At 40.0% G+C, this 27,239-nt stretch overlaps 1 protein-coding gene across 2 annotated transcripts; it reads right to left on the minus strand.

Moving 5' to 3' along the window:
* Positions 1 to 988: 988 nt before the first annotated feature.
* LOC147148432 (uncharacterized) lies at positions 989 to 22,722 on the minus strand. Of its 2 annotated transcripts, none has more exons than XM_086028394.1 (14): positions 22,410 to 22,722; positions 12,944 to 13,011; positions 12,690 to 12,749; positions 12,514 to 12,553; positions 12,309 to 12,389; positions 11,416 to 11,523; positions 11,232 to 11,341; positions 9,329 to 9,377; positions 7,338 to 7,458; positions 6,737 to 6,831; positions 6,502 to 6,567; positions 5,663 to 5,762; positions 3,862 to 4,014; positions 989 to 3,528 (listed from the first exon to the last, which is right to left on the minus strand). In XM_086028394.1, the coding sequence occupies exons 2-14, from the start codon at positions 12,949 to 12,951 to the stop codon at positions 2,303 to 2,305; spliced, it is 2,217 nt and encodes a 738-aa protein (XP_085884520.1). In that variant the 5' UTR covers positions 12,952 to 13,011; positions 22,410 to 22,722; the 3' UTR covers positions 989 to 2,302. The 2 variants fall into 2 exon arrangements, with proteins under 2 accessions (XP_085884520.1, XP_085884519.1); XM_086028393.1 differs by having other exon boundaries at positions 12,664 to 12,749.
* Between the last annotated feature and the right edge of the window lie 4,517 nt (positions 22,723 to 27,239).

Raw genomic sequence — 27,239 nt, forward strand, 5'->3', positions numbered from 1 at the left:
CAATAAAACCAAATAATCACCCAGATGTCCTAGTGAGAAGGAAGAAAATGTGCACCATTTCTGTTTTCTATCCAACAAAAAGCATACTGTACATCCCCAAATTCAAAGTGAGTCACTGTGAATAATAATGGTCATCTCATTTGACATGTGACCACCAGTCCACGAGGTCATCTGCCCTTCATCAGATGTCAACTGGGAAGTGGACACCAGCTCCCTGCAACTTTCAACAAGATGAGTCATAAAGGAAATTTATGGATGAAAATTAATTTTCATTTGTCCAAAATGAAAATAAAATACATTTTTGGGCTACAGTACAGTGCTTTTCACTGGACAGTGACAAATATTAGCAATATGTAGACATGTAGCCCCCATTTGGTCTGCAACCAACCCTCCACCACAATGAATTGTAATACAACCACCACGCAAAGGTTCATATTGAAAGTCTTCAAGAATACTGTAATCTAGAATCTGATACTTAGGAGTGAATACATATAGAAACCAGTTTAGCACCACCAGGGAAGGGCTGTTCTTTTTGCTGTTTGTGGGTCAAAAAAAGGAAACAAAAGAAAAAAAAGATAAATTGGTTGATTAAAAATATGGTGCTCATTTGTTAGATCTTTTTGATATGTCTAATTTAACAGGCAGTACAACATTTACAGCGATAATGTACAGTATATATTTTGTGGGATTTAGCATCAATCCTGATAAATAGTGTGCTCTGCTTCAATCTCTGAGTGCCTTTCAATTTTTTTTTTGAATATTTACACCGAGCCAGTACAACAAGTTAAAAGTGACCTGACCTCAGACTGAACATACAGTATACACAAAAAGATATTAAATACATCTTCATATTCTCACAATGGTCCCTGAAATGCCTTCATAAAGAATACAACCATATGTCCATGCGGCATGTCATCATGTCAAAAGCATCGCCCCTAAACAACCAATACAGGATGTAACAGACACAAAGACCACCACTAGATGGAGATGTTGTTCATAAGCGATCATTTTCTACTTATCAAATACATGACAAGTGTTTTCATCGTTTTACACAACGTGGGATTACGAAAGAAAAAGCTAACACTGTCTGTAATCAATAAAATGACAACAACAAATGGTAACAGCAGAATCATCAATGCTGCCTAAGAAAAGAATGAACTTGTTGCACCACAACCTCCCTTCTGTTAGTTTACACTCCAACCACTGTATGTTGTCGCTCTTTGACCTAAAGATACTTAATACATTTTGTCTTTAAACAGAAAAGTTGTGAGCCAGCTCACTGCTCAGCGAAGGCTTCAAGGGAAGCGAAGGACCAAACATGAACCTTGACACCCTCCTTGGACTCCATTTAAAACACTTTGGAGGAAAAGATTCAACATAACCGTACATGAAGTAATGTTGGCTGCATTTCCTTGAGCCTCTAGATATGGTATGAAACGACAATACAGTAAAAAAAAAAAAAAAAAAAGCAGGAACGTCGATGCACAAGCGATATTCATGACAAGGCAAACAGCAGTTAAGTACAAAATTACAATTGAAAAACATCTGATAAAAAAAAGGTTCTGTCGTAGAAATGTGGGCATGTTAACAAAACATAAAAACACCCTTGGAGCTACTATGGCGAGCTGTCTGAGCATTTATTAAATATCCCACTAAAGCGCTGAATTGTCCATATACTAATACGTCTTCTCAAGTAAGACAACACATTTCCCACTACTGTGTGACATTACTGCAAACTTTGTAGAATGAATGGGGCGCACTAATAGAACAATTATAATTAGTTACTAGTGAGACAAAACTGCACTAGTTCATTACCGTGTGCTACTAGTAACATTATAAAATTATACTACCATAGTTAATGTTTAGCACTTTATAAGTGGAACTAGAAGCGCACAGATACTTCTACTTTTGCGCCATAGCTAATCTACTAGTGTGCAGTAGTGTCATAGAATAATGACACAATAATGACAATAGCATTTCTTCCCTATTAAGACCTATTTGTTCTGCAAGTGCACAGATATGTAATATAGTAGTGGGAAAAAATGTCACTAGTAAGATGGGTGTTCTACTAGTGCACAGAAATGTTATTCGGTGTTGGAAAAAAACACAAGACAGTCATTCTACTAGAATGTGCTGAATGGTCTTACTAGTAAGGACAGAGTAGTACATAAAAACTTCAGCGCATTAGTGTAATATGTAATAAATGCTGAAACGGCTAGCCGTGGAGACACACTGAACAGCGACTGGCCTTTGAACTAAAATGCTTGATACTGGTATGATCGGTCAACATGTGAATTCGACTTCAAAAGGTGACCGACTTTGGAAGCGGCTGTCCAGCAGGAGGCATCCTGCAAAAGTCTGGGCTGGATTGAACCTCCGGCACCCCCAACGTAGACTGTCCCGAGAATCTGGCGTGGCCCGGGGGGGACCTGGTGTACAAGAGAGGGGCCGGAAAGGCAGAATGGTCCCTAGGGCCCCGAGAGAAAGGCTTGGAGTAAGCGCCGGGCGAGGTGGCTCTGTGACAGCGCTGGGGAGAGAGTCTGTCAGCAAAGCTGGGCGGAGGAGGGGGGATGATGATGGAGTGCTCCACCCAGCGATCATCTCCTTCATATTCCGGCTCCTGAGGCAAACTGGGAAGAGCGCAGCGCAAGGGCAGCAGAGGAGACGGTGACGGGGGGATGAAGATGGGAGGCGGAGGCAGCGGATAGCGAGCCGGGTCGTAGTCTCTGTCCAAAGGAACCTCCTCGGGGGTGGAACCCAGCAACCTCTCCGGGCAGCGATCGTCGTCATCCGCTTCGGACAGGTTGTCGTACTGGGAGGTGTTGGAAGGCCGCCTGTCGCCCGAAGATGCCGGAACATAGAGGGACACGGGGAATTTGGTGGGTTTCGGGGGAGGCGGCTTGGGAGGGGAAGATACTGTGAAGCCGCGGGGCGGGGACACCAGCGACTTGGGGGGCGCTTCTGGAGATGGCTTTAATGTTGCCACCGATGGGGGAGGGAAACGGTGCTGGGCCAGTGGGCTGACTTTTTGCTCCTCTTGTGTAGAGTCAAACAATGGCGGAGGCGGCAGATCTGGCAGGTCCAACATCTCTGTAGGCAGACTATGATCATCCAAAAGGGGCGCTTCATAAGGGGGCGGCCAATCCATAGGCTCTTCCTGAGCATTTGGGGCTGGACAAAGTTTCTCTTCTTGTGCTTTTTCCTTCACATCTCTGCCATCATTTACCTTGGCATAGGGTTTTGCTGGTTTGGGAGGTAATGGAGGCGCTTTACCAGGTGTCAAGGTAGATGATGTCGCTTTGGGAAGCAACGCAGCTGGGTCAGATAATCGCAACGAGGGTGTGCTCGACCTGCCGGGGCTTTTTGAGTCCTGGGGCTTGATGTGCTGTGGGGTGATGCTCTCCTTATTCGATTGGCTAAGGGGCTGCAGATCACTTTTGACCTCCAGAGGAGAGCCAGGCTGCCGCAGGAGAAGGAGAATCGGCCTCTCTTGACCAAGGGGCTTCATTGGTAGCTCTTCTGACTTTGCTAAAATAAATAAATAAATTGATAGATTAATAGACGGATAGATAGACAGATAGATAAAGGTGTCAGCAAGAAAAAAATGCATACACAGGGCCCTCGGTTTTCCAACCCCAATTTGTATGTCGAGTGAAGAACATGCATAATGATAATCGAGTATAACGTGGGAATTTTCCCTCTCTTGCGATCGAAGTCAGCAAATGCCTGATGGCTCCCGGATCGCTCCAAAAGATTATCTTGAGCACTTATCCTGTGGTGTGGTGGTGTGTTTAAAGTAATTTCTCATCACCGGTCTGCACTGCAAACGGTTTGATATGTTAATGTGGGAAAAGAATGTACCGGGAGGAGGTTGGTCCAACTTTTTACTGCGTAGCTCCGACATGGCGGCCTGTAGTTGCTCCACCACTACGTCGTCTGGAAGTAGGAACGAAGCAGCCAGCTGCTCCTGAAGAAACTCCCTCAGGTCCTCCAACTGAAACTTCAGCAAACGCTCTGATTGGACACAAAGAATTGGGACACATAAAGTGGCTATAATGTAAACACTATAGAGCAGTGCAGTGGCCACTTGCACACCCCCTAATTTGTTTATATATTTTTTTATAAAAAATAAAAAAAAATAAAAAATAATAAATATATATGTATATACAGTATACTGTATATATAATATATACGGTATAGACACTTCTTTTTTACCAAATATTTTTTAAAGAGGAAGTCAACACAAACATATTTTTAAGAATATGTTCTATGCAGACCCACTAGCTGAAACATGGCATTCTGATTAATATTGCATTTGTGGAATATGAGTTAAACAGCAAAAAGCACCCATTTTTAGCCAACTCAAGGGGTGGCCATTTGTCACTTCTGTCGACTGAAAATGACATTACAGATGAGCGGGGCTCAGGTAACGACCAATCATGGCTCAGCTTCAGAAAACAGATGAGCCCGTGGCCGACTGGTTAGCATGTCTGCCTCACAGTGCATAGGTCGTCGGTTCGAATCCGGCCCCGCCCTTCCTGTGTGGAGTTTGCATGTTCTACCTGTGCCTGCGTGCGTTTTCTCTGGGTACTCCGGTTTCCTCCCACATTCCAAAAACATGCACAATAGGTTAATTGAACACTCTAAATTGTCCTTATGTATGATTGTGAGTGTGAATGGTTGTTTGTCTTTGTGTGCCCTGCGATTGGCTGGCAACCAGTTCAGGGTGGTACCCTGCCTGCTGCCCAAAGATGGCTGGGATAGGCCCCAGCACGCCCGCGACCCTCGTGAGGATAAGCGGATCAGATAATGGATGGATGGAAGGATCTAGTTGGGAAGTACGTATTTGCCCTCCCAGCAGCACTAATGAAAGGTTGTGGCCCCCTCCAGCATTTAAGTTGCGCATCCCTGCTATAGAGCATAAGTGTCAAACTCAAAGTGCAGAAGCCAGATCTGGTCTACCACATCACTTAACTTAATGCCAGACATTTTCAGAAATTATTTTACCCATTGACATTTGATACGTTTGGATTTAAAAAAAAAACAAACTATAAATACATTCCTGGGATTGAATGGCTGGACTGTGAAAAGACAAATAAATATGTCAATGGCCATGAATGAGTTTAATGTGGCCCCTTAAAGAAAATAAGTCTATGTCATGTTTCACAATTTTCTGGGACTTCTGATTTCTAATTCAATCGAAGATACAATTATTTGCAGGGGCAATTGTGTATAATGCAATAATACGAAGTGACTACATTTACTGCGGATGTTTTTCAAAGCCAAAATAGTCCTCTAAAGGAAAACAAAGTACAACTTGGCATGCGACCAAAATTCGTTTGAGACCCCTGCTATGGAGTAACAACAATTCATTATCGGGTTAAACGTGGTACTTTCACAACAGGCTTGTTACAGTATCCACTGTGTCAAAGTAATGCTCAAACTGTAGAAGCAACCAATGAAAAGTCAGCCTTCCATTCTTCTCCATAGCAACGGATCCACTTGCATTATGTAAGCCATCCGGTGAGGGGGCAGCCAACCAGAAGGCTGCGCGCGGCGGTATAGCAACAGCAGCCATGTTGAGTTCAAAAAGCTGCATGACATGTGTCCAACACGTACAGACACAAAGCATGGAAGACCAGCCAATGGGTCTCATACTCACTCTTGTGTAACTTGAGGGTTGTGTAAGCCATGGCAGTCAGCATCTTTTCTCCCTCCAGAACATAGATGTCCCATAAGCGCAGGGTGAGAGTGAAGGGGCTCTGTTATGTAACAAGACAGCACAGAGATAAAAATGATATTGCATGTGTTGTGATAAAGGATTTCCGTGACGGATTTATTCCCAATTGATTAATCAACAAAAATGGACCGCAAAAATTCAAGATATTTAAATGTTTATTCCTTGATATGGCGGTTTATATTATATCAGCTGAAGATAAGCAGGGCCCTTTAGTAGTGTACGTAATGTTTCACATAGCCAGGGTGCCAGAATTGGTAGCTGACCCTTTTTTTTCCTTTTGTGTGTGGGCGTTACGGAGAGATAGTAAAAAGGTTGCATGCATTCGTATTCAGATTTTTTTTGCCAGGATAGTACAGAGGCAGTGCTACCAAGTTCTCACCGGGAATATATTAGGAAAGGGACAAGAAGTGTTGTTACTTCCGTGTGATCTTGTGACAAGTTTACTCCGCAAACAAATACAGTGCAACTCTGCCTCTGGCTGGCGGACGTCACAGCTAGCAATATGATTTTGGCAGGACATCAAATTCATTTTAAACTGCGTTTTAAAAATATCATTTACCAGACATGTGTTTTCAGAGGCTATATTTAAACACCCCAAAAACGTAGTTCTTAACTTCTAATAAAGTGGTTCGCAACTTTACAACAATAGGAAACTGTGGGTCCCAGAGAGAGAACTGTTGAGAACCACTGGCCTACAAAACCCTGTACAGGACAGGACAAATAGGAAAATGGACGGATTGGGAATCAAAGCAAACACTCACTCGGTCAATAAAGCACTGGAGGAACCACTTGGTGGTGTAAACCCCGCATGACATCTGCTCCTTGTCCTGTGAAGCAGGAATTTATAAGGAAAAGGCTGGTTAAGATTTTCATATGACAAATGAATCTATGGTATCCCTGAAAAATGAAAGCACTAGTGTAAGATGTCCCTTTGGTCCTCCAACATGGAGAGGAAGAGCGAAAAGAGAAGATTGATCTGAATGTGCTGTCACTCACCAGGTGCTTCCTTAGTTTAGGCAGCATTTTGGAGAGTATCCGCTCATGGTGGGCCTGGAAACGCTGAAGTTTGGGAAATCCCGGGATGAAGAAACCTAGCGCAGTGGAAAAACACACATCAGCAGACCATACATGGTGGCTGGAGAAGACACAATATTTCAAATGAAACAATCATACACCAACTGCACTGAGGGGGTAGGATTATATCCTTAAATCTAAACATTTTTATTTCAAGAATATGTTCTATGCAGGCCCACTAGTTGAAACACAGCATTCTGATTAATATTGCGTTTGTGGAATATGAGTTAAGCAGCAAAATCCACCCATCTGTAGCCATCTCAGGGGGCTGCCATTTTGTCACAGCCGTCAAGTGAAAATGACATCAGAGTAGCTCAGGGCTCAGGTAACGTAGAATGAGATTTACTACTGTATGTGTATGAGAAGATCTTACACAAGTGTACCCAAGTGTTACTCAACTGGATCTGTTGTAGAGATGACTTTTTGTTACTGAATGCTGGGACGCATACTGTAAACGCCAAAATGCTGGTGTTTCTCCAATCATTTTTCAGCTCTGATTCAACTTTAATTTGTGTTGTCTTACCATGCATGGCATGTTTGCTGTTGGTGAGGAGCTGGGACAGAGCCCAGAAGGCGTCCTCCTCATTCAGGTACATGAGTAGGATAGCAGCGATCTGACTCATCCCCTGACAGTAGCTCACCTCCTGCGGAACAGGGCAGAGGAGACAGTTCAACTCTACTGGCAAATAGGAGGAATAATTCATATTTCATCAGAGCACGCACGGGGCTGCAGACGAGGGTTTAAGTGCGTACTGAATGTCTGATGCGGACCTGTGTGTTTTTTTTTTTTTGCACTTAGACCACACAGACCTCCTGTATGCGCTGCGACAATATTATAAACATTTACACCAAGGCTGTTCAAATATTTACCGTGGTCAAATGTACACTTTCAGAATTATGATGTCTTCATCTTGAATTTCTACCACCTTGAACCCACAGTGAGTAACATGAACAAACTGCCCTTATCCATATTTGGGCCTAGGGATTGCCCATTCGCAGTACCCTTGAAAGGATAAAAGTAAATGTGATTACACTGAGGTTACACAACATTCTTCACATTCTTCTCTGCTGTCACATAGGCGAAAGGACAAACCCCCTCTGTCCCACCACCATCAACAGTACCCTTCCTCCCATTTTCACTCTCGTGCTCTCCCACTGACCCACTTTTTATTGAGCAGATTGTGAGTGGAGGAAAATGGGAAAATGGGAATTAGCACATGCCCATTTCCTATGCCTCAAACACGGCTTCCACACAGGAACTGCCAACACATCCCTACCAGAACAAAAACACAGAACTGGATGGTGGTTTGTGAGCACTGACGTGTTCCTGTGTATTTGCAAATGAAGAACATGGCAATATGTCAACCTCACTCCAAGTGACAGAAATCGGTATACACTGTATTCTGAAGACTAATTCATTCAGTTGTCTTTAATTTCATGTATTTGTTTAATGTTCACAATATTGTACTGCAGTTGAGTTGATGTGGTTAAAATCCTAAAGAATCATACCAATATAGTGTACGGATATGGAAAATATACAGGGACACTTAAAGCGGAAATCAACCCAAACATATTTTTTTCAAGAATATGTTCCCAGCAAGCCCACTAGTTGAAACACAGCATTCTGATTAATATTGTGTTTGTGGAATATGAATTAAGCAGCAAAATCCACCCATTTTTAGCCCTCTCCGGGGGCGGCCATTTTGTCATTTCTGTTGACTGAAAACGACAACACAAATGCTCAGGGTTCAGGTAACAACCAATCACGGCTCAGCTTCAGAAAACAGGTGAGCTATGATTGGTTGTTGTCTGAGCCCTGAGCAGTTGTGATGTCATTTTCAGTCGACAGAAGTGACAAAATGGCCGCGCCCAGAGAGGGCTAAAAACGGGTGGATTAACTCTTATTCCACAAACGCAATATTTTTCAGAATGCCTTGTTTCAGCTAATGGGATTGCATAGAACATATTCTTGAAAACATATGTGTTTGGGTTGACTTCCCCCTTTAATGGCCTTTTCAAATGCAATACATGCAAGGAATCCTGACCACCGATACATCTGTTTCTAAGATTTATAAAATATATATTCATCTTTACACAGCATATGTGTAAACGTGTGTAATTAACCAAGAGCAAATTGAATAACTGTTGTGCTAATTGCCTCATTTGCATTGACATGTCATATGGCGCGCATGAAGCCGAAGAGATGTGGGTGTAAATGAGTAATGGTAGGCATACATATTCAGTTGATTGCTTCATTGTACTTACATACTTTGAAGTCAAACCCATAAATAACGTATTGCACCAAAAGATCACCAACATGACAAAAAGAGACAACTTTGCAGAGTTCTTTTTTGCAATACTTATGTTATTGGTAATAACATTTCTTGTAATTATTTAATACAATTTTTGTAATAACTGCAGCACCACTGAGGTGATTTTTTGTCTTGGCTGATGAGACTGCATGATGTTATGTCATGCAGTTGTGAATGCCGAGGCTAATCCACATATTCTTACCGTGTTGTAGACAGAGTAGGCTGCTAGTACATGAAAGAGTGCCTGTTGCCTGAAAAGGGAACATAGAAACCAACAGTTATTTTGAAAATATGAGTGGTTTACAATTAGAGAAGCTGAAATGCCCCCTTGGTTTTCTGGAGTCACATAAAACAAGACGAAATGACCATATATCCCCAAATTGACGCCACCAGCCAGCACATTCACACATTCAAATAGCTGGAAGAATCACTTTAGAGCCTGACAATAATTGACTGAAGTATAGTGTTAACAAATGTATTAGATTCAATTAAAAGTAATTTCATAAAAAATGAGAAGAAAACAAGCAGCATCTTGATGTGCTTTACATAATACTCTTGACATTTTATGATTCATGAGAAATTTCAAAGTCACTTGGCCAAAATTAGAGCCAGCATCTCTGTAACATTCAATTAAATGGCCTTTTTTTTCCTGTTCTGGAATACAAGTAAATAACTATAATTTGACATGGTTACATATATTAACATGCTTACTCTTTTTTATAAATCAAATGTTCTAAAAATATATAAAAATAAATATAATTTTGGTTCAAGAACCTCTACGTATTGGTGGGTTAACCATTACAAAAACGATGTAAAACCATATACTATATATGTTAGCAGTTATCAGTTTAGGGAATATATAGTATATACAGTTAGAGCATGTAGTGTACTATCATAAGGGAGAACTTCCTCTTCTAGTCTATTTCTTCAGTTCCCAATTCATTTAAAAAGGGCCTAGAGGGGACATAGAGTAATACATTGAGCAGTCAGTCAGTCAGTCAGTGAATCAATCCATCAAACAGTCAGCCAGTCATTCTCTCCCTTTCTTCCCAGTTACCACACTAACTATATATAAAGCCTGCCATTAAGTGTCTGCGCGCATACATGTGTGTGTGAGTTTGCATGTGCATATGGAGTTAACAAATTTAATGCGAACAACAGAGGATGTCTTCCTTCCAGGCGCCCAAAGAATATACATGTAGTTACGGACTGAGGCAGGAAGGGAACTTTAAATAGTGGCCGGTGTTGACGCATGCACGTGTGTAGGAGTGTATAAGTATGTGCGTGCGTGGGGGTGTGTGTGCGTGTGTGTGTGTGTGTGTGTGCATGTGTTTGTGCGTGGGTGTGTTGTGGGGGACAGCTGTTGACTTGTAAGGGAAAGAGTGGGCAACAAAGCAGGATGGAGCTGTGTTTTGGTCTCACTTGGTCTCAACTGTGGGAGAGAACACCGTGATGTACGGTATGCTACAAAAAATGTTAAAGTCTGACATGAAATTTCAGTGTATGTTTTCTTCCATACCCAAATCTAAGTGATGTCAAATTAATAGGTCATTGTAGATGTAATTGTTCTGTATGAGCACGTCATGTCAGTGCACATTTTTGAATAAATGCCATTTCCTGTGGGGCTTCGTGCACTGACAGGAAGGCTAATAAAATAGAGAGAGGAGGAAACTGTGCTTTAGTCTGTGTGCCTGTGTGTGTGTGTGGGGTGTGTGTGTGTGTGTGTGTGTGTGTGTGTGTGTGTGTGTGTGTGTGATGGGGACCTCCCAACAGAGACAAGCCAAAAGGTCACGCCTAACCAGACACCAGCATAAAAAACCTGAACTTGTGATGTGAAAAGAATCCAAAACGAGAACTCCGGATGGCCCCATACATAACCAAAGACAACAGCCGAAGACATTTGTGATGAAAACTTTTAGCTCTGTCACTTCCTTTGCAAGGACAGTGAAATGTTAATGTAATAATATCAAGCTGCAATGAAATTACAATTATATTCAAAGTGCCTTAACAGTTCTGTGTGTGTAATTTGAAACAATTATCAAATAACATGTTTTGACAGTTCAAATACAAGCTGTTCCTCAGAACCTCGTTAAAGAAGGACTCACTTGACTCCAAAGCGGTCCATGAACATGATGTGGTTCCGGAAGGTTCTGTTGACATCCAAATCAATCTGTTTGATCTCTGTGGAGAAGTTGCGAGCCTGCAGCTTCATTTTCTGAAAAAAGAAAACAAATGTTATGGGACAGAATGATGGGAGCTAATGCCTGACAGATCTAGTCTGATTCACACCTCATATTTTCCCTCATTGTCTTTTTTAACCTTCTCTATGTCCAAAAGTAAGGCCCAGGCCTGGCCTCTTAGCTGGAGGGGGATGCCTTTATAAACACGCTTCACCAACTGCAACACAGTACAGAGTGACAATACAAACAATTACATTTTAATGAGTGAAAGGAGATTGGGGCTTAAATAGACAGCCCTGGACAATTACATTGGAAATCAGCCCTAAACAAATATGAATTAGACAATAAGACGCAAATTAATGAACACTCAACACCTGACAAGTACTTAAACAAGTACTAACCAGGTTGTCATTGTATATAATAAAGGTTAAATTAGATAAAGTGAGACTGACTTATTGTAGATGTACTGTACAGTATTAATTATCACTAATAGGGCTGCACAATATTGGAAAAACGTGACATTCAATATGGTTGTTGACTAGCGATATCGATATTATTGTGATATTTAACATGCACCTAAAGAAATTACATTTTTATTATCTAATGAAAGGATTTTTTTTTTTCAAGCAGCAAAACAAGAACGCTCAATGTATTCTTAGTTAATTAACTGTAATTCCCCTAGATAATGTTCAACTATTAGATGGTGATGCACATATAAGTTGGCATCTGACATCTGGTCAAATTCAGAAAAAAAACATACAATTACATAAGAAACTCATTGCATGTCTTTGCCATATGCATATTACATGCGCCAATAACACGATATTGATATTTTTTCAATATATTGTGCAGCCCTAATCACTAACAGTCATGCAATACGTTATTAAAAGTGTATCCGCAGTTTGCACCGAGAGTAGTTCAAGAAAGCTGAATTAAAGTTGAGAGTCTATGAACAACCAAATAAAACAAAAGGGCATGTCCAAAGCAGGAGAGAGAATGCACCTTGTCGCTGTTCTTATACTTGCTCCAGTTTTTCACCATCTTTAGCCACTTCTCCACACGCTCAATCTCCTGCTGCTTTTGCTGAGGAAGGACATTATGGAAAATGCATAAATGCTAGGACATATCGACATTAGACACTGGTATATGCAGGGGCAAAATGCAATCAAAATAGTCAACATTAGCTCGGCTCCATTTAAATAAATACCTTCTCTTCAAGCACACTGGGTGTCGGTAACTCTTTTTCACTAAAGTAAAAGATCAAGACATATAGAACATTACAAAATAAACCATGTGGATAAAAACAGGAATATGGGGTAAGCAAAACAATGTCAGCCCTTACAGCTGGTTAACTTACTGCAGGAAGCCAAAGCGATCTGTCACCTTATAGATGCTGTAGTCAGCATCCTCCCAAGGGTCAATCCTGACACCCTCTTGCCTGCCCTGAAACAAAAACATGCCAAACACATATGAAGAGAAAATGAAAAAATGGGCCAGTGTGTCAAGGAAACAGTATTTTTAGATCCATGTTGACACTTTACTTTCGCTTAATGTTCGCTAAATGTAAAGTAAACATTGTCTGTGTGAAGTGCCAACATAATTCGGTGCAGCAGTTTATGCATTTCTGCTTCTCTCACCTTGTCATATTTGGAAAGGATGTCAGCACGTTCCTCTGCTATTAGCGTGTCAATGTCCTTCTTCATGGCTTAAACACAAGAAAAGGTATAGAGAACTTATTATCAGAGGTTACTATTGTATCACAAGTAATTCTGCTTTAAATCATGACATTCTTGATAACACAAATGTTTTGGAGAATGGAAAGATCCTGACTGGCCCTTTTTTAACATTATTTCTATGCTAATCCCTTGAGGGTGTTTGTCAACTACAAGTACAAGAGGCATTTGAATACCAAAGAACACCAATTACCTTCTTATCAACAAATCTACAGAGAAATAGTTGCATATCAACAAAGAGAAGTGGCTGAACGCTCAGCTTCGCTCAGATGTTTTCTAGATCAACCTATCCAACTAGTGGATAGCAAAAACCAGTGCCGTAAATGCATAAGAATAAACACCATAAACACTCTCTTTTACACTCTGCATTTACGATAGACAATGTTCATGCGTCTCTCCAAATAAACTAAGTGACACTGTGAGAGTACAACTCTTCCTCTTACAATGTAGGAATAAGAGGAAGACTTTTACTGATGTTTGCTAGCATGTGTTACCAGCTATGACCTCAGGCAATTTGCGTGGCATGTTGTGTTGAAACAGGTGTCAACACAACATGTCAAACACACAAAGACCTTTTACTTGTGTCTATCAACCATGTTAGACAACAAAATGCACTTCCTGCAACGCAAAGGTTCATCATTGGTGAAAAAGTGCATCTTGAAAACATACAGCTTTGACTCCAGCACATCAAATGAGTCACTGTCACTCACTAAGTAGTATCATAGGAAGGAAAATGTATAAATAAATAAATAAATATGGAAAATACACCCTCAATGTTCAAGGTGGCTAATTAAGGAAGGTAAAATAAATAGTAGGGTTCAGTAACAGTGGTTTTAACGGTCATAGAAAAACAACAACAGCTGACACTCTTGTCCAACAGGTGGGCAGTTTTACAAGATCACTCAACAAATGTATTTTGCTGTTCTCTGCTTTCCATCAAACAACTCTCCCTTTCTTCCCAGTTAGAGACCATACCATTTTTTTGTTCTGTCAACTTGTTGCTGTGTAGGGCTGGGTAAGGTTTTAACATTGTGCTACTATTAAGCATTTATTGGAGGACCAACAGGCAAATTTACGGAAGAGGATTAGGGCCGGTGGGGGGGGGAAAAAAAATTGGTAAGATTCTCACTTTTATTTCCGAATTCTGACTTTATTCTCAGAATTCTGAGATTAAAGTCAGGATTCTGGCTTTAAAGAGAAAATTCTCACTTTAAAGTCAGAATTCTGACTTTATTCTCAGAATTCTGAAGTCAGAATTCTGAGAATAAAGTCAGAATGCTCACTTTTCAGAATTCCCACTTTAAAGTCAGAATTCTGAGATAAAAGCGAGAATCTTGCCAACCTATTTTTTCCCCCCCACTGACCCTAATCCTCTTCCGTACAAACTAGAGCAGGGGTGGGCAAAGTATGGCCTGGGGGCCGTTCTGTTCTCTAATCCAGTGATTCTCAAATCAGTGTGCCGCGACACATTAGTGTGCCGTGAGAGATCATCAGGTGTGCCTGTGAATGGTTTGTCTGCTTATCCCTGCAAATGACTGGTGACGTAATTAGGAGTGTCCCCCGGCACAGGGTCAGCTGGGCTAGGATCCTTTCACACACAACCCTCATGAGGACAAGCAGTGTTAAAAAATTATTTTACAAAAGGATGGATAATCCAAAAGAGAGTGAATTATTATTGAAAATAAACTAACCTATTTATCATGGCCAGATTACCAATTACATTTACCTCATCTACAAATAACCTGGCCTGTATTTTCAAAATCAAAATGTGACCCTTGAGCACAAAATGTTGGCCACCCTATAGAGGATGTAAAAGGAGAACTCTGCAGGTTCCTGCACGTGCCTTGTGGATGTAAGCAGAGACTTACTTTAAACATGGTTAAAGCACAGGTGTCCTACTCCGGGTGTCCTCGAGAGCCACTATCCTGCATATTGTAGATGTTTCCCTCCTCCAACACACCTGATTCAAATGATAAGCTCATCAGAAAGCTCTGCAGGAGCCTGAGTTGGTGAGTGCCATGATTGGGGATAAAAGGAGCTTCCCTGAATTGTCATTCACAAGCAAAGATGGGGTGAGGGTCACCTCTTTGCGAGAAAAAGGACAAATTGATCGTCAACGTACAATTGCGAGGAATTTAGGGATTTTCTCATCCATGGTCCATAATATCATCAAAAGGTGCTACTTAAACTCGACTATGCAAAGCAAAAGCCATTTATCAACAACACCCAGAAACGCCATTTATGTAAAAATGAGAAAAATGAAAAAAATGGACAGCAAGTATTTTTCAGAGGACAGCGATGATATGCTACAATGTGCATAAGGCTTTCAGTCACTGCTTTTTTAAAATCCTACAAATTATTTACATATGGTCATACTAAAAGCATGATTTGTGAGAAAACGCTGACAAACATCATTTTCATCCAATTCCAAACAAAATTGATTGAAACCATGATCCACAGCTTGTAACGGTATCCTAGGGCTGTTTTGCTTCATCATATAGGTTCAAAATGTTTACTTCCTGTGTTGAGTCTTCTGACAACAGATAGTATTGTGTGTCAGGAAGAAAAGGAAACCAGTGACTGCCACTCCTTCAACAACAGGTTGAACAAGAACTGCACAGTGTGAAATAAAACCTTTATCTGAATTAAGTCTCAAATTATCAGCTCAAATTTCCGTTAATGTTATTGCCAGTATAACTGAGACACTTCAAATTGTGTCCTTCCAAATGTTGAAATGTCAAGGTAAGTAAGATAGACTTAAGACTAACTTGTTTTAAAAACGTTCATGTTTAGCATCTCAAAAATGTGGGCCTGGGTCCTAATTATGTGTGTGTCATAAGAAAGTGGGGAAATGAGGGCTGTGCGGAAGTGGTTGGGTGCACTTTTTAAACAGAAAGTAAAGTACCTTGAGTATCCAAGCAACAACTGTTCTCTGGTGACTACATGGTGATAAACTGGTTGCTTAAAGGATACAAGCCTTTGGGACAGAGGTCTGAGAGACATCAGGTCCTGTTATGACATAAAGCTCAAATTCTAACTTGTTCTCAGCGCATATTTCTAACCTCAAACAGTTTGCAAAATATTCTGAATTGTGGTTTACTCATTATGTAGCTTATAGACAATTGTTTGTCAGATGTCCGTTAAAAAATAGTGGAACTTTGAGCATCTTTTGGTCAAAATGTCTTTAATCGACTGATGGAAAATAATGATGGAATAATGGATTATCTAATTAAGTGTTGCTGCTGGAATAGTTGTGAGAGTATCTGGATGTACCTCAACTTCATACAGATGACGCCATTTGTTGTTCTTGTTGTAGCGCACAGCATTTTGCGCCAGACTCAATCAGAATAAATCAAACTATTTTGCTGAGTCCAAGCAACAGGTTTTAATGGATGGGATCTCAAATATGCTACTGAATTTATTTTTATAGATGGGATCTCAAATATGCTACTGAATTTATTTTTATCTTTTGAAGAAAGCTAATGTTCTTTAAAAAAAAAAAGGAGAGAGACCCTAATTTGTACACTGAGTGAATGTGCACCATCTTAGTTTGTAAACAAAAAAATGTCTATTGACTAATCCGAAATGTAAGTAATCATTGCAGCTCTCTCCATGTTTTTCATCCCCTGATTATCTATTTTTGTGTATATAATCAAACTTAAGCTGATTCGGGATTTACAACTGAGTATTACATTAGAGAAAATGAAAATCTTAGATTAAGAGTCTGGCATTCGTAAGTAACTGGAAGACCCGAGAAGACCTTTTTGCCACGGGATGATTACGGTAGTCAATCCTCAGCGGTTGTCCCAACACTAGTAAGCCATTAACTATACATGTGCAAACTTGCTTTGGTTTGACTGCATTAGCTCCAGCACAGAAAGGATTTGTTTTCTCTTTTACAACAAGGCTAATAATTATTACTGTTTCGGGAAATTAATTGTTATCTGCAGTTTTTCACACCAATGTCATGCCTTTTGATCATGTCAGTTACCAATTTGATCAGTTGAGTAAAAATGACAAACAATTGTTTGGTCACTATTAATGAAGGGATGGAATACAAGGTGTCCTCGTCAAGGCTTTCAACATCTTTTTAAGTATTAAATTCAGTCACCCTTGCGATCATTTAGGACATGGACCTCCAAAACACGTTTTGTTGTGCAGCAGGCATTCATAACAATATGCTGGTAAAAAGGGACCACATGGCTGTAATTTACACATGATCAGATCTGAGGGCCCACATGGTTACAGCTGATTTTAATGAATATCAGAGACAAAGTGAGCACACAGGTCTCGAGGAAGTAAATAATTAGGATAAGATGGTGATAAATGGGATGGGGCAGGGGATTGCCCATTTCAGCGAAAGATATAACAATGATTTTAGATGTTGTGTTGCTTCACTGTATAGATGGACAGGAAGCTGGTCTCAAGGTCTTAAACACAATACATCCTGTGCGTTTTGTTCATGTGAGCCAATTCTTTTTCCGGCATGACAAGCAGCCTAGGTTTAGTTATTGGTTTTGGTTGTTTTCTTCTTGGCACAACACTCAGTACGTCAAATTAAAAAGACAGACAGACAATAAAATGATGTAGTGCTTGACACTCCGACTGAGTTCTCTCTGATAACTTGATGGCTTTGTTTATTGACTTGGAGGAAAGCATGGTCGACAATAGCGTAGAGCTTATTTGAATACAGTGTAACCTCTAAAGAGCAGCACAGTGGACGGTGGTCAGCACATCTGCACCATTTTTCTGAGGTTCGCAGTCGTATTTATCATTACAGATTACAACTCATGTTATGTGTAAGGAATTGCGCTTTGGAACCAGAGGATTGAGTCAAGCTGCAGACACAAAGAAAGAAAACTACATTAGTTGTTACCGGGATGCTGGTTTGTTTCCTGACTACTGCTGAGGTGCCCTAAAGGAAGGCACTGACCTCTACCCCTCAGGTATAAAGCGGAAGTCAACCTCAAAATTTTCTTTGCAATAATATGTTCTATGCACCTCACCTAGTCTAAGCATGGCATTCTGATTAATATTGCATTTGCGGAATATGAGTTTAGCCATCTCAGGGGGTCGCCATTTTGTAATTTCTGTCTGAAAATGACATCACAGTTGCTCAGGGCTCAGGTAACAACTAAAAACGTCTCACCTGTTTTCTGCAGCTGAGCCATGATTGGTTGTTACCTGAGCCCTGAGCAACTGTGATGTCATTTTCAGTCGACAACAAGTGACAAAATGGCTGTCCCCTACGACGGACAAAAACAAGAGGATTTTACAACATAACTCATATTACACAAACACAATATTAATCAGAATGTGTTTAGATTAGTGAGGCTGCATAAAACATTGTAAAGAACATGTGGGGGTTGACTTCCCCTTTAAGAGGTGCAGAGCAACGTTTGCGTTCTCTTTTACGTTGACATCTCCTTGCATGCCTGCATGTGTGAGGTCTGGTTCTCTGTGTCGTGTGCAAAACAACATACAGATAGAGTTCAAATTCAATTTTCCCTTCAGTGATTATAATCAGTATAATCAATTTAAATAAAACGAAAAACAACATGGAGGAAATTGGTTTTGTTTGACCTTGGAGATTCCACTACTTCCACGCTAACACCTATTGGTATACAGTTGGGTGTTATTGTTTTGTTTTGTTTTTTACTTATTTTCTGTTTGAGCCTCTATTTTTCCTCTATCTCTTTTTATGGTAAAAGTGTTTCTGATTTTGTATTGAAAAAAAAAAGTAGCTACATAGGCATTCTGTGACCCATGGGTGAACCATTCACAGGGTGTCAGTGGAAAAAGAAAAAGGCTCAGAATAGCTTGTGGTCCCTCAAGGAGCAAGAGCCACCACTGTGGCAATGGCCTTATCATTCTTACAAAGCTGATAACACAGCAAGCAGAGACTCACCAACACCACCCAAAACCTACCCAACAATTTCCACATATTAAGGTTTATATGGTGAGACTCAGGGTGGGCTCTATCACTTCACTATGCATGTGTGTTAGGCCCAGAACACCCGTGGTGCTGTCCTTGCTTCTCTATCATTACCTTGGGGAGGGGGTGGGCTGCCTAAATATAACAATGACCACAAAGTTATAGATACTGGAATGGCTGGCCAGCCAGTTGTTTCCCAGACTCTGAGAATATTTTAGTGCGGTGGTATGAGAGGGGCAGGAATGTCAAGGGAACGTTATTCTTAAAAATAAAACCACAAGATCATACTCAAGAAGCCAGAGTCTCATAAATGAAGCATCTTCCTGGCAATGATGCAGTGACTGTTGAAAAAAAAAATATAAAGTAAACAAAAAGCTATCATCTACAATTTTAATGACCGGTGTACAGACAATATAGACCGTCTTAAAAATATCCTTGTTAACTGGCCAATCTTTCTGAAGCAATCCCAGACCATAGACAAGCACAAAGAAAAAAATGTATTGTTCACTTTCACTGTTGGAATATCACTACAATCTTGCAACTGTAGCACATGCTGGATTGTCTTGCAATGCCAAACAGACTAAATAATTCACGTAGCTAGGGAACCATAGTCAGACAATGTTACTTATGAATGAATTCAACCACTTCCACCATCAGCTAGTTTAAATTGAAAAGCTTTTGTCGCACTGCTGATGATGTAAAGTACCGGTACAGTTTTTATGTTCCGTAATGTTTACAAGTACAAAAAGAGGATTATGGTACTATACATGGGAAGGGACAGTCCTACAACAAAGATGATCCTCCTAAATATGATGTATTCCCGAGCAGAAGCACATCTAACTGTAGAAACAATCGCAGAGGGAATTTCCCAAAAAGCCTAATATAGCGTTCATACAAACTCAAACAGTTATTTTGGACATCATGTCACTGACCAATTGGGTCTTCTCAGTACAAAAAGGATTGAATTTCAAATGATAACTACCATTTTGACACATTTAATGTTGCATTATGAAATCCTGTGGTGTTTTGTTGCTGAGAAAAATTGCATCCAATTAAAGTGGCAGCATGCCCACAGCACAGCTTGTTCAACACAATGTGCTAAAAATAGGCCTATTATTGTTAATTCAATTCAGATTTACAATGTTACAACATTGTTGGAAGAGCCGAGATTGCATTGTTCTGATGATTGAGTGGTTAATAAAATCCCATAATGAATTTAGTCATTTGTGTTTTACTCATGGGACAAATGTGAACTCGTGTAAGGATTACTGCTTTTGTTTTTTTTTAATTACTGTGATGTCATAATTGTAATATGTTGTCTTCTTTATGATGTGGATTATTCTATTCAAGTGATAATCTTATTTTTTCAGATCAATAATGCTGGGGCTGTGTGTTCACTGGCCGTTATAATTATTTTATATTAAATGAAAAACACTTAATGATTCTGAATGTCAATATCCATTATGTGCTGATTATCACCATCCTTATGTGATGAGAATTTACAGGCACAATTTCTGCGCAGAGTATGGATGATTTACAGGATTAATACATTTATAAGTGATCTCAAAATAGCAGCTATAGGTCTTCATGAGACGATCCGATGACATGTCATGTAATGTGATCCTGTAATTAGTGTGTCATTCTAAGAAACGTGATTCAGTCATTGATTAGCATTACTCTTTGCCCACAAGGTAAATTGCACTACAAGAAATCTTCCAGGCTTAACTATGGAAAATGACTGAACTTTTTCCCTCACCTTGCTTAAAATCGAGCCTCAGACACAAACTATGCAGAGACAGCACATCTGTGTGAGCAATACAATGGAACGTGACAAATCAAACACCCTCCAGGTCATATGGTTGGAAAGTAACCAAACTCGGAGGTGCGACTGCCATCATGCAAGATGTCGGCATAGCATGAAAGACTACAGCATATCCCATGCAGAATTCAGCTCAAGGATGAACTTCAAGTGTAGTTTGCTAATGCCACCACAGAGAGGAAGGGAACAGTGGTAAAGCGGAAAGCTTGATGATTTTTTTTTTTTAACACCTGAATGCATGAAGTTGACTCACTTTCAGCGCGCGCTTTTCCACTCAAACACCACACCTGTTATATTTCATCAAATGGTGAGTAGTTGTGTCACTGATAGTGTTGTGGTACACACGCCTGAGTTGTGTGCGGGCAGCGTGGGATCGATTCCCGCTCAGTGACGGTGTCTGTGTGTGCCCTGCGACTGGCTGGCGACCAGTTCGGGGTGTAGTCTGCCTTCGCCCGTTGACGGCTGGGATAGGCTCCAGCACCTCCCCGCGGCCCTTTATAGGATAAGCGGTTTGGAAGATGATGGTGATGATGGTGAGAAGTTTTGTGTTATTTTAGCCGTCAGAGATTGACTACTTACTCTTGTGTGACAATTAAACCAGGGATGTTAAAATGTCACTTTTGTCTTACAGGTTATGATGGCAAACAAATCAGATAGTGACCAGTGTTACAGAACTAGTCAGCTTTATACCTTCTGTCACTCTTGTGATCTTTAAAACATTGCATCGCCATGTAATTTTACAGAACAGGGTACACCTACAAATAGCAACCTGCACATCTGCTACATTACACTGAAGACCAAAACACACAAAATAAACAATGACATCTGGCATGGGATGGAGGATGAGCGCTGTCCTACAAGAGATTTCCCATTCAAATGGTCTGTGGCCTCCCCCCTCCCCCTATATGAACCAGTTAAGACGCACAGTGAACGTTCGAAAGAGGTCTGGGCATGGATGACATAGCACAGCAAAACAGCCACTGGCCTACTTCTAATGCTGAAGTATCGGTTTAGTGGTTATCAAAACCGTTATCACTATCAGTACACATACTCCAGTCTGACTGAGAAAAGGTTTTCACACATTCATGTACACACAGCGTTGTATATCATTAAACACTTAAATGATGCCCAAGAATGTTGGTTTCTTACTTCTCTGCGACCTTACTGTAAACAGATAGTGTAAGGTAATAGACTAGTTTGCTGTCACAATGACGTCTGCGTGCAATTCAACACCCTGGGAACGTCTGCCTTGACAGTGCCTTAAACTACACAGGGTGAAATGAATGAACCTCTAATTTTAGGGTTTAATTGTGTGTTTTTAAAGGGATGGTGAATTTACTATACTCTACCTGCCAACGGCAGTGTTTGATCAGAGCGTTAACAACAACTGACAAGCGTTGCGAACTCAAACTCTTTTACTGGTTCGGTTTATTTACGAGTTGTAAAACAAACCAAAATGAATATGAAGCGCTAACTGGTCGGTGACATCAACTACAGTAAGTGGCCACCCAAACACTAGCTATAGTGTAGCTGCAATTAGAAATTTATCAAACGAAATGAAATAATTCACATTTACAGTCCGAACGCTAACGCTTACTTCCGGCGCTTGTGCTTACCTTTGGAGTGAGTTCTCTTCTACGATGAACCAACGAGTGGAAACAAAATCCACTATTCTCATTATCTCCTTCGCCGTCCAGTGGAGCCGCTCATGTCACTGTTAGCATGCTTGCCCCAAAAAAACAAAATAACGGTTGTTTGCTGTAGTCCCCAAATCGAAGCTGTGGTCGGACTTAATTCCCCTACCCTGCTCAAGTCAAGTCATCTGCACATGCCACGAGCTGGCAAGCGGCAGCTGTTCGGCACGAGGCGGCTCTTTGGTGACTGTTGGGACACACGCACGCGCGCGAGCAGCACAGGAGCGCGCTCACCTCACACGCGCACAGCGGTTTGGTACATGTTTGATGATGTCAGTTCACTTCCGTCTCAACAAAGAGCTTCTTCTTCACGCTCATTTACAACCCCATCCTGTATTTACAGTAGTTCTTCTGAGTGAGTTGCTCTAAACAGATAACGTACCTAGATGAAGCCCATTTATTTATTTGCTTATGTTTTTATTTTCACATGTATTTGTTTGAATTATATATTTATTAGTGTTGTTTTGTTCAAATTAATGTTCCACAATGAAGTGAAATGTAATGCCATTCATCCGTTCCAGCTAGAGTGAGCATATGTCCTGATTTGCGCGCGACTGTCCCGCATTAAATGATTTTTGATACGTCCCACAAATTGACACGCTGTACCGCATGTCTGACCGGCAGGCACCAATTTTCAAACGTGCGTCTAAAATCTTGTGTTCTATTAAACGCCTGTGTGCTAGGAGGAGACAACGACAGTAGAGGCTATTATGGGGGCGGGTCTCAGGCTGTTTGTGTGTGTGGGGGGGGGGGGGGGGGCGTATGGTGTTCGGGCTGGTGTGACTGTCTGCGTGCGAGACTGTGAGAGGCAGGGGTATGCTGTCAATCAAACAGCCGGGCGCACATGCAGGCAATAGTTGTTTTTAAAGATACGCCTACCAAAAACAAGCATTTTAGCGACGCGTTCCAGTAATTTGTGATGAATTAATGAAAATGGAGGACTCTAAGGGAAGTAAGAAGACTGCAAAGAACATGAAATGCAGTTACAACAAGGTCTGGGAACTCATTGTCCGCGGGTGAAGCCAGTGAAAGACGAGCCAGATAAAGCTTTCTGTGAACTTTGTGGCTGCTGTTGCTGTTACGCAGAAAACTGAAAGACTTGAGTTGTGATGGACATAACCTAGTGTGTTTCATCAGTGCTTTCCTTGGTTCTGGAAGTGAGTAGTGCTGCTATGGTGGACACATTTGTTTACAACTGAATTTATTGTAGTTACTGTTATCTCCTGACTATTTTTTGATATACTTCTTGTTTTATTTATCGTTTTATGTTGTGGCTGTTTAATTTGAAATTAATTTGAATTGCAGTATTTGTAGTAGCCCGTCTTTGTTTGGATTGTCTTTGTTACCGTAGTAAATTGTTACTGCACTTCATGCTCTACATGTTCACTTAAGATTTGACAAGGTTTTATTGTGTGTGACTATTGTTAAAGTGCATCTACCTCAAGATATGATGAGACTGACTAATTTCAGCCTTTATTGTGAGCTCCTATTGCAAGGGCGGAGCTAGATTGACAGACTGTCCACCCAGTGAGATTCATGAAAAAAAATACTTTTACATTTTTTGTAAATTATTATGAAATTATTTTTGAGTATGTGTTTCATTGTTTTTTATTGTATTGAATATTAAGAATGGCATAATTGTGGTTGTCTAAGGAGGATCTGAACTTCATATTATTCATTTTGTCATTTTATTTGAATATACAATGTGTCGGGATAGGAGGATTGCGCTCAGTGAGAGAAATGTTTAGGCCCACCCTGATTTTTCCAGGCCCACCCATTAGCCACGTCTGGCTCCGCCCCTGTCCTATTGATATTAATGTCTCAGATATTTACCTTTTTACTAGCAGTTTGTGATTTTGTATTTTTGTAACTGCAGATGATTTAAACTGCAATTCTGTGTGATGTGTTTTTATTTGTAGATCTATAATTGTTATTTTGTTACAGTTTATTATATTATATGTTACTGAACAGTTGACAAGCTGCGTCATATGCATTTTTGGTGTCCGTCGCGAGCATCAGCTGCGTTCCACATTGTCCCCTACAAGCATACTCCCTGTGCCACATCTGGTGAGTTTGGATCTGGTCACTTTAGTTCCAGCCCCTTAACATTTGTTGTAACGTGTTTGTAATTGACAAACAGTGTATCGTAAAATATAAATATAAAAAACAATAAAAGAATAAAAGATCATGTTAAGAAAATTCACTGGTTTATTAAGTGTAATTAAGCAGAAAGTCACACATCCACATGTGATGTGACTTTTTTCGACCTGTATACCTTAAACTTTAACTAAATTCAGCTTTATTTAGAAAATACTTTCACAACAATCTCAGCGGTACCAAAGTGCTGTACATGAGATTGAACGTGTCCCCATAAGTGTGAATGGTTGTTTATGTGTGCCCTGCGATTGGCTGGCAACCAGTTCAGGGTGTACCCCCCCAAGAAGATGGCTGGGAGAGGCTCCAACACACCTGCGACCCTCGTGAGGATAAGCAGTTTGGAAGATGGATGGATAGATAAACACATACATTTTTAATTCAAATATTCAAGAAGAGTTCCCTTAACATATTTAGCATAAAAGAGGTGCACCGTTTTATTCCCTCTTGTTGCACAGTCTAATGCTGTCAAGGGGAAGAGATTACTAGAGCATCAAAAACATCTAAACTTTATTTGGGGTTAATCAGAGGCACATTAATTTGGCGGCAAGTGTGTGCTCACTCACATTTAACATGAATTTCAAGTTGATTGCATAATTCTGAACACATCACCATTACTAAGACGATGTGTGTGCAACCACATTGAAAGAGCTTCCTCACACAAAAGAATAAACTTTGCATGATACAATTACGCTGTATGTATGTCTCATGTCTTGAATTTATTGCTTTATTAGCATTAACGTATTGCGCCCCCTAGTGATAATTTGTTAAACATGTAGTAGCTCTCATATATTGTACACTGCACAAAGATTATTTTTAATGTTCATAATATGGATTTTACTTTTTGGACTGAAATACTGAAATAAATTAACTTTTCTATGATATTCTAAATTACTGAGATGCACCCATCTTTTGCCAACATAGGTACAAGTATCTGATATTTATTTATTGATGTGTGTATATATTGTATTTGTTTACCTCAAATTGTTGTTTTGTCACTTATCATAGATGGACTGCAAAAGTGCATGGGATTTTTTTTTAAATTATATTTAGCGTGACCAAGGCAAAATTGAACAAAGGTATAAACCAGGTAAGCACCCGCATATGACCACCTTGGGGCCCCCAACAGCCTTTAACAGTCAAAAGTGCCTGAAAGTTTTATTTTCCTCCGGGGTTTGAAAGAAAGTTAAATGTTTGGATTATGGAAGTTTATTTGAATTTATTTATATTTTTTCAAGTTTTTGCATTTTTTACATAGTTTTAAGGGCATAATTATTACACTTAATATATATATATTTGTTTAACCTTTCGGTCCACCTCAGTTGAGTTACATCATGATTTAAGTATTCGTTTTTTATTTTAATTCAATGCTCTGTTTTGTACAGTTAGGTTATTTTTATACAGTATATCCAAGTGATTTTATTTGTTCTTGCAGATGATTGTTGTTTTTGCTGTTGTAGTCTGTTTGTCTAAACCTAGATGATATTGCATATCACACTCAGTCCTTTATGACTTGGAAACTTAACCCCAGACCACAGATGTGGTGTAATTATTTGTTTTTAATGTATTATACTCATTACAATCCCTGTAGGGAAAAATCCCCTTGAAATGAGCTACAAGAAGGCCTTAATATAAAATTTTGCTTAGGGCCATGTGTAGGATGGGGCCACCTCTGGATTAGTTCATATCTTTGCAAGTATTTGACCTATTATTCTAACAGTAAATAACAATTAATAAAACAAATACTACGAGTTTACGCTAGTCTTTCCCAACCTTTGGCTAGTCTCTGCACATATTTTACACTATAAAAAGCTCTCAGCAAACACCAAACAAAAAATGTCACCAAAAAATATACAGTATAGTGAATCACCGTCAATTGGTGGTTTATAACTCATGAATCCATTATTTTATTATTTTTATATTGGTCCATTTCAATGAACAACTCCTACCAGACACTGTGTGTGTGTGTTTGTGTTTAAATGTGTTTACACAGGACAGGTAAATGTTATTTTTAGCCAGGTTGCAAAAGTTACTCAAGTAACTTATCAGTGTAAAGTATCATTTGAAGCCACCGGGAAGTAGGCCTACAAACTTGTGCTTGGAATAGAAACATATTAATATTGAATATTGAATTTGTGGCTAAGAAAAAATAAGTTCAATGTTATCTTTAAATTATTACTGTAAACAGCTGTTGATGAATATTTCCACAGCTCTGAAATATTGAGTGTAAATGACTATAATCATATTTTTGTCCCAACAGTAGCGATTTTATTTTGTTTTGAAACTTTTTATTTAAATGTGTTTGTGGCACAAATGTACTAAATCAAGCTAAGTAAACATATTTATTATACTTCTTCCTTTTCCCTTTTTCTTCCTCAAAATGCTTTGCTGAAGTTTTTGGGACAACAATCACAACAACAGCAACACTTTTCAAATCAAAGTAAGACGCTATTTGATTCGATTTTACTGTGTATTTTTTCAAGCAATATTGACATCAAGTGATGAGGAGGATCTCGAGATCAAGACATGATGGCACCTATTCATATTTGGGGGTCCAGAGTCCGGGGCTGCCTGGGGGCCCTAGGCGGTCTAGAAACT

The sequence above is a fragment of the Filicampus tigris genome, chromosome 4 (assembly GCF_054856515.1).
Source record: "Filicampus tigris isolate MCC_2025a chromosome 4, RoL_Ftig_1.0, whole genome shotgun sequence".
In the NCBI taxonomy this organism is placed as follows: Eukaryota; Metazoa; Chordata; class Actinopteri; order Syngnathiformes; family Syngnathidae; genus Filicampus; species Filicampus tigris.

What these genes read in the sequence shown, in the direction of transcription:
- LOC147148432 (XM_086028393.1), bottom strand. Translation starts at nt 13,009, where the DNA reads ATGAAGAAGGACATTGACACGCTAATAGCAGAGGAACGTGCTGACATC. An exon ending in AGTATAAGAACAGCGACAAG is followed by an intron (nt 11,524 to 12,308) that starts GTGCATTCTCTC and finishes ACTGTGTTGCAG; the next exon opens with TTGGTGAAGCGTGTTTATAA. An exon ending in AACCCTCAAGTTACACAAGA is followed by an intron (nt 4,015 to 5,662) that starts GTGAGTATGAGA and finishes GTGTCCAATCAG; the next exon opens with AGCGTTTGCTGAAGTTTCAG.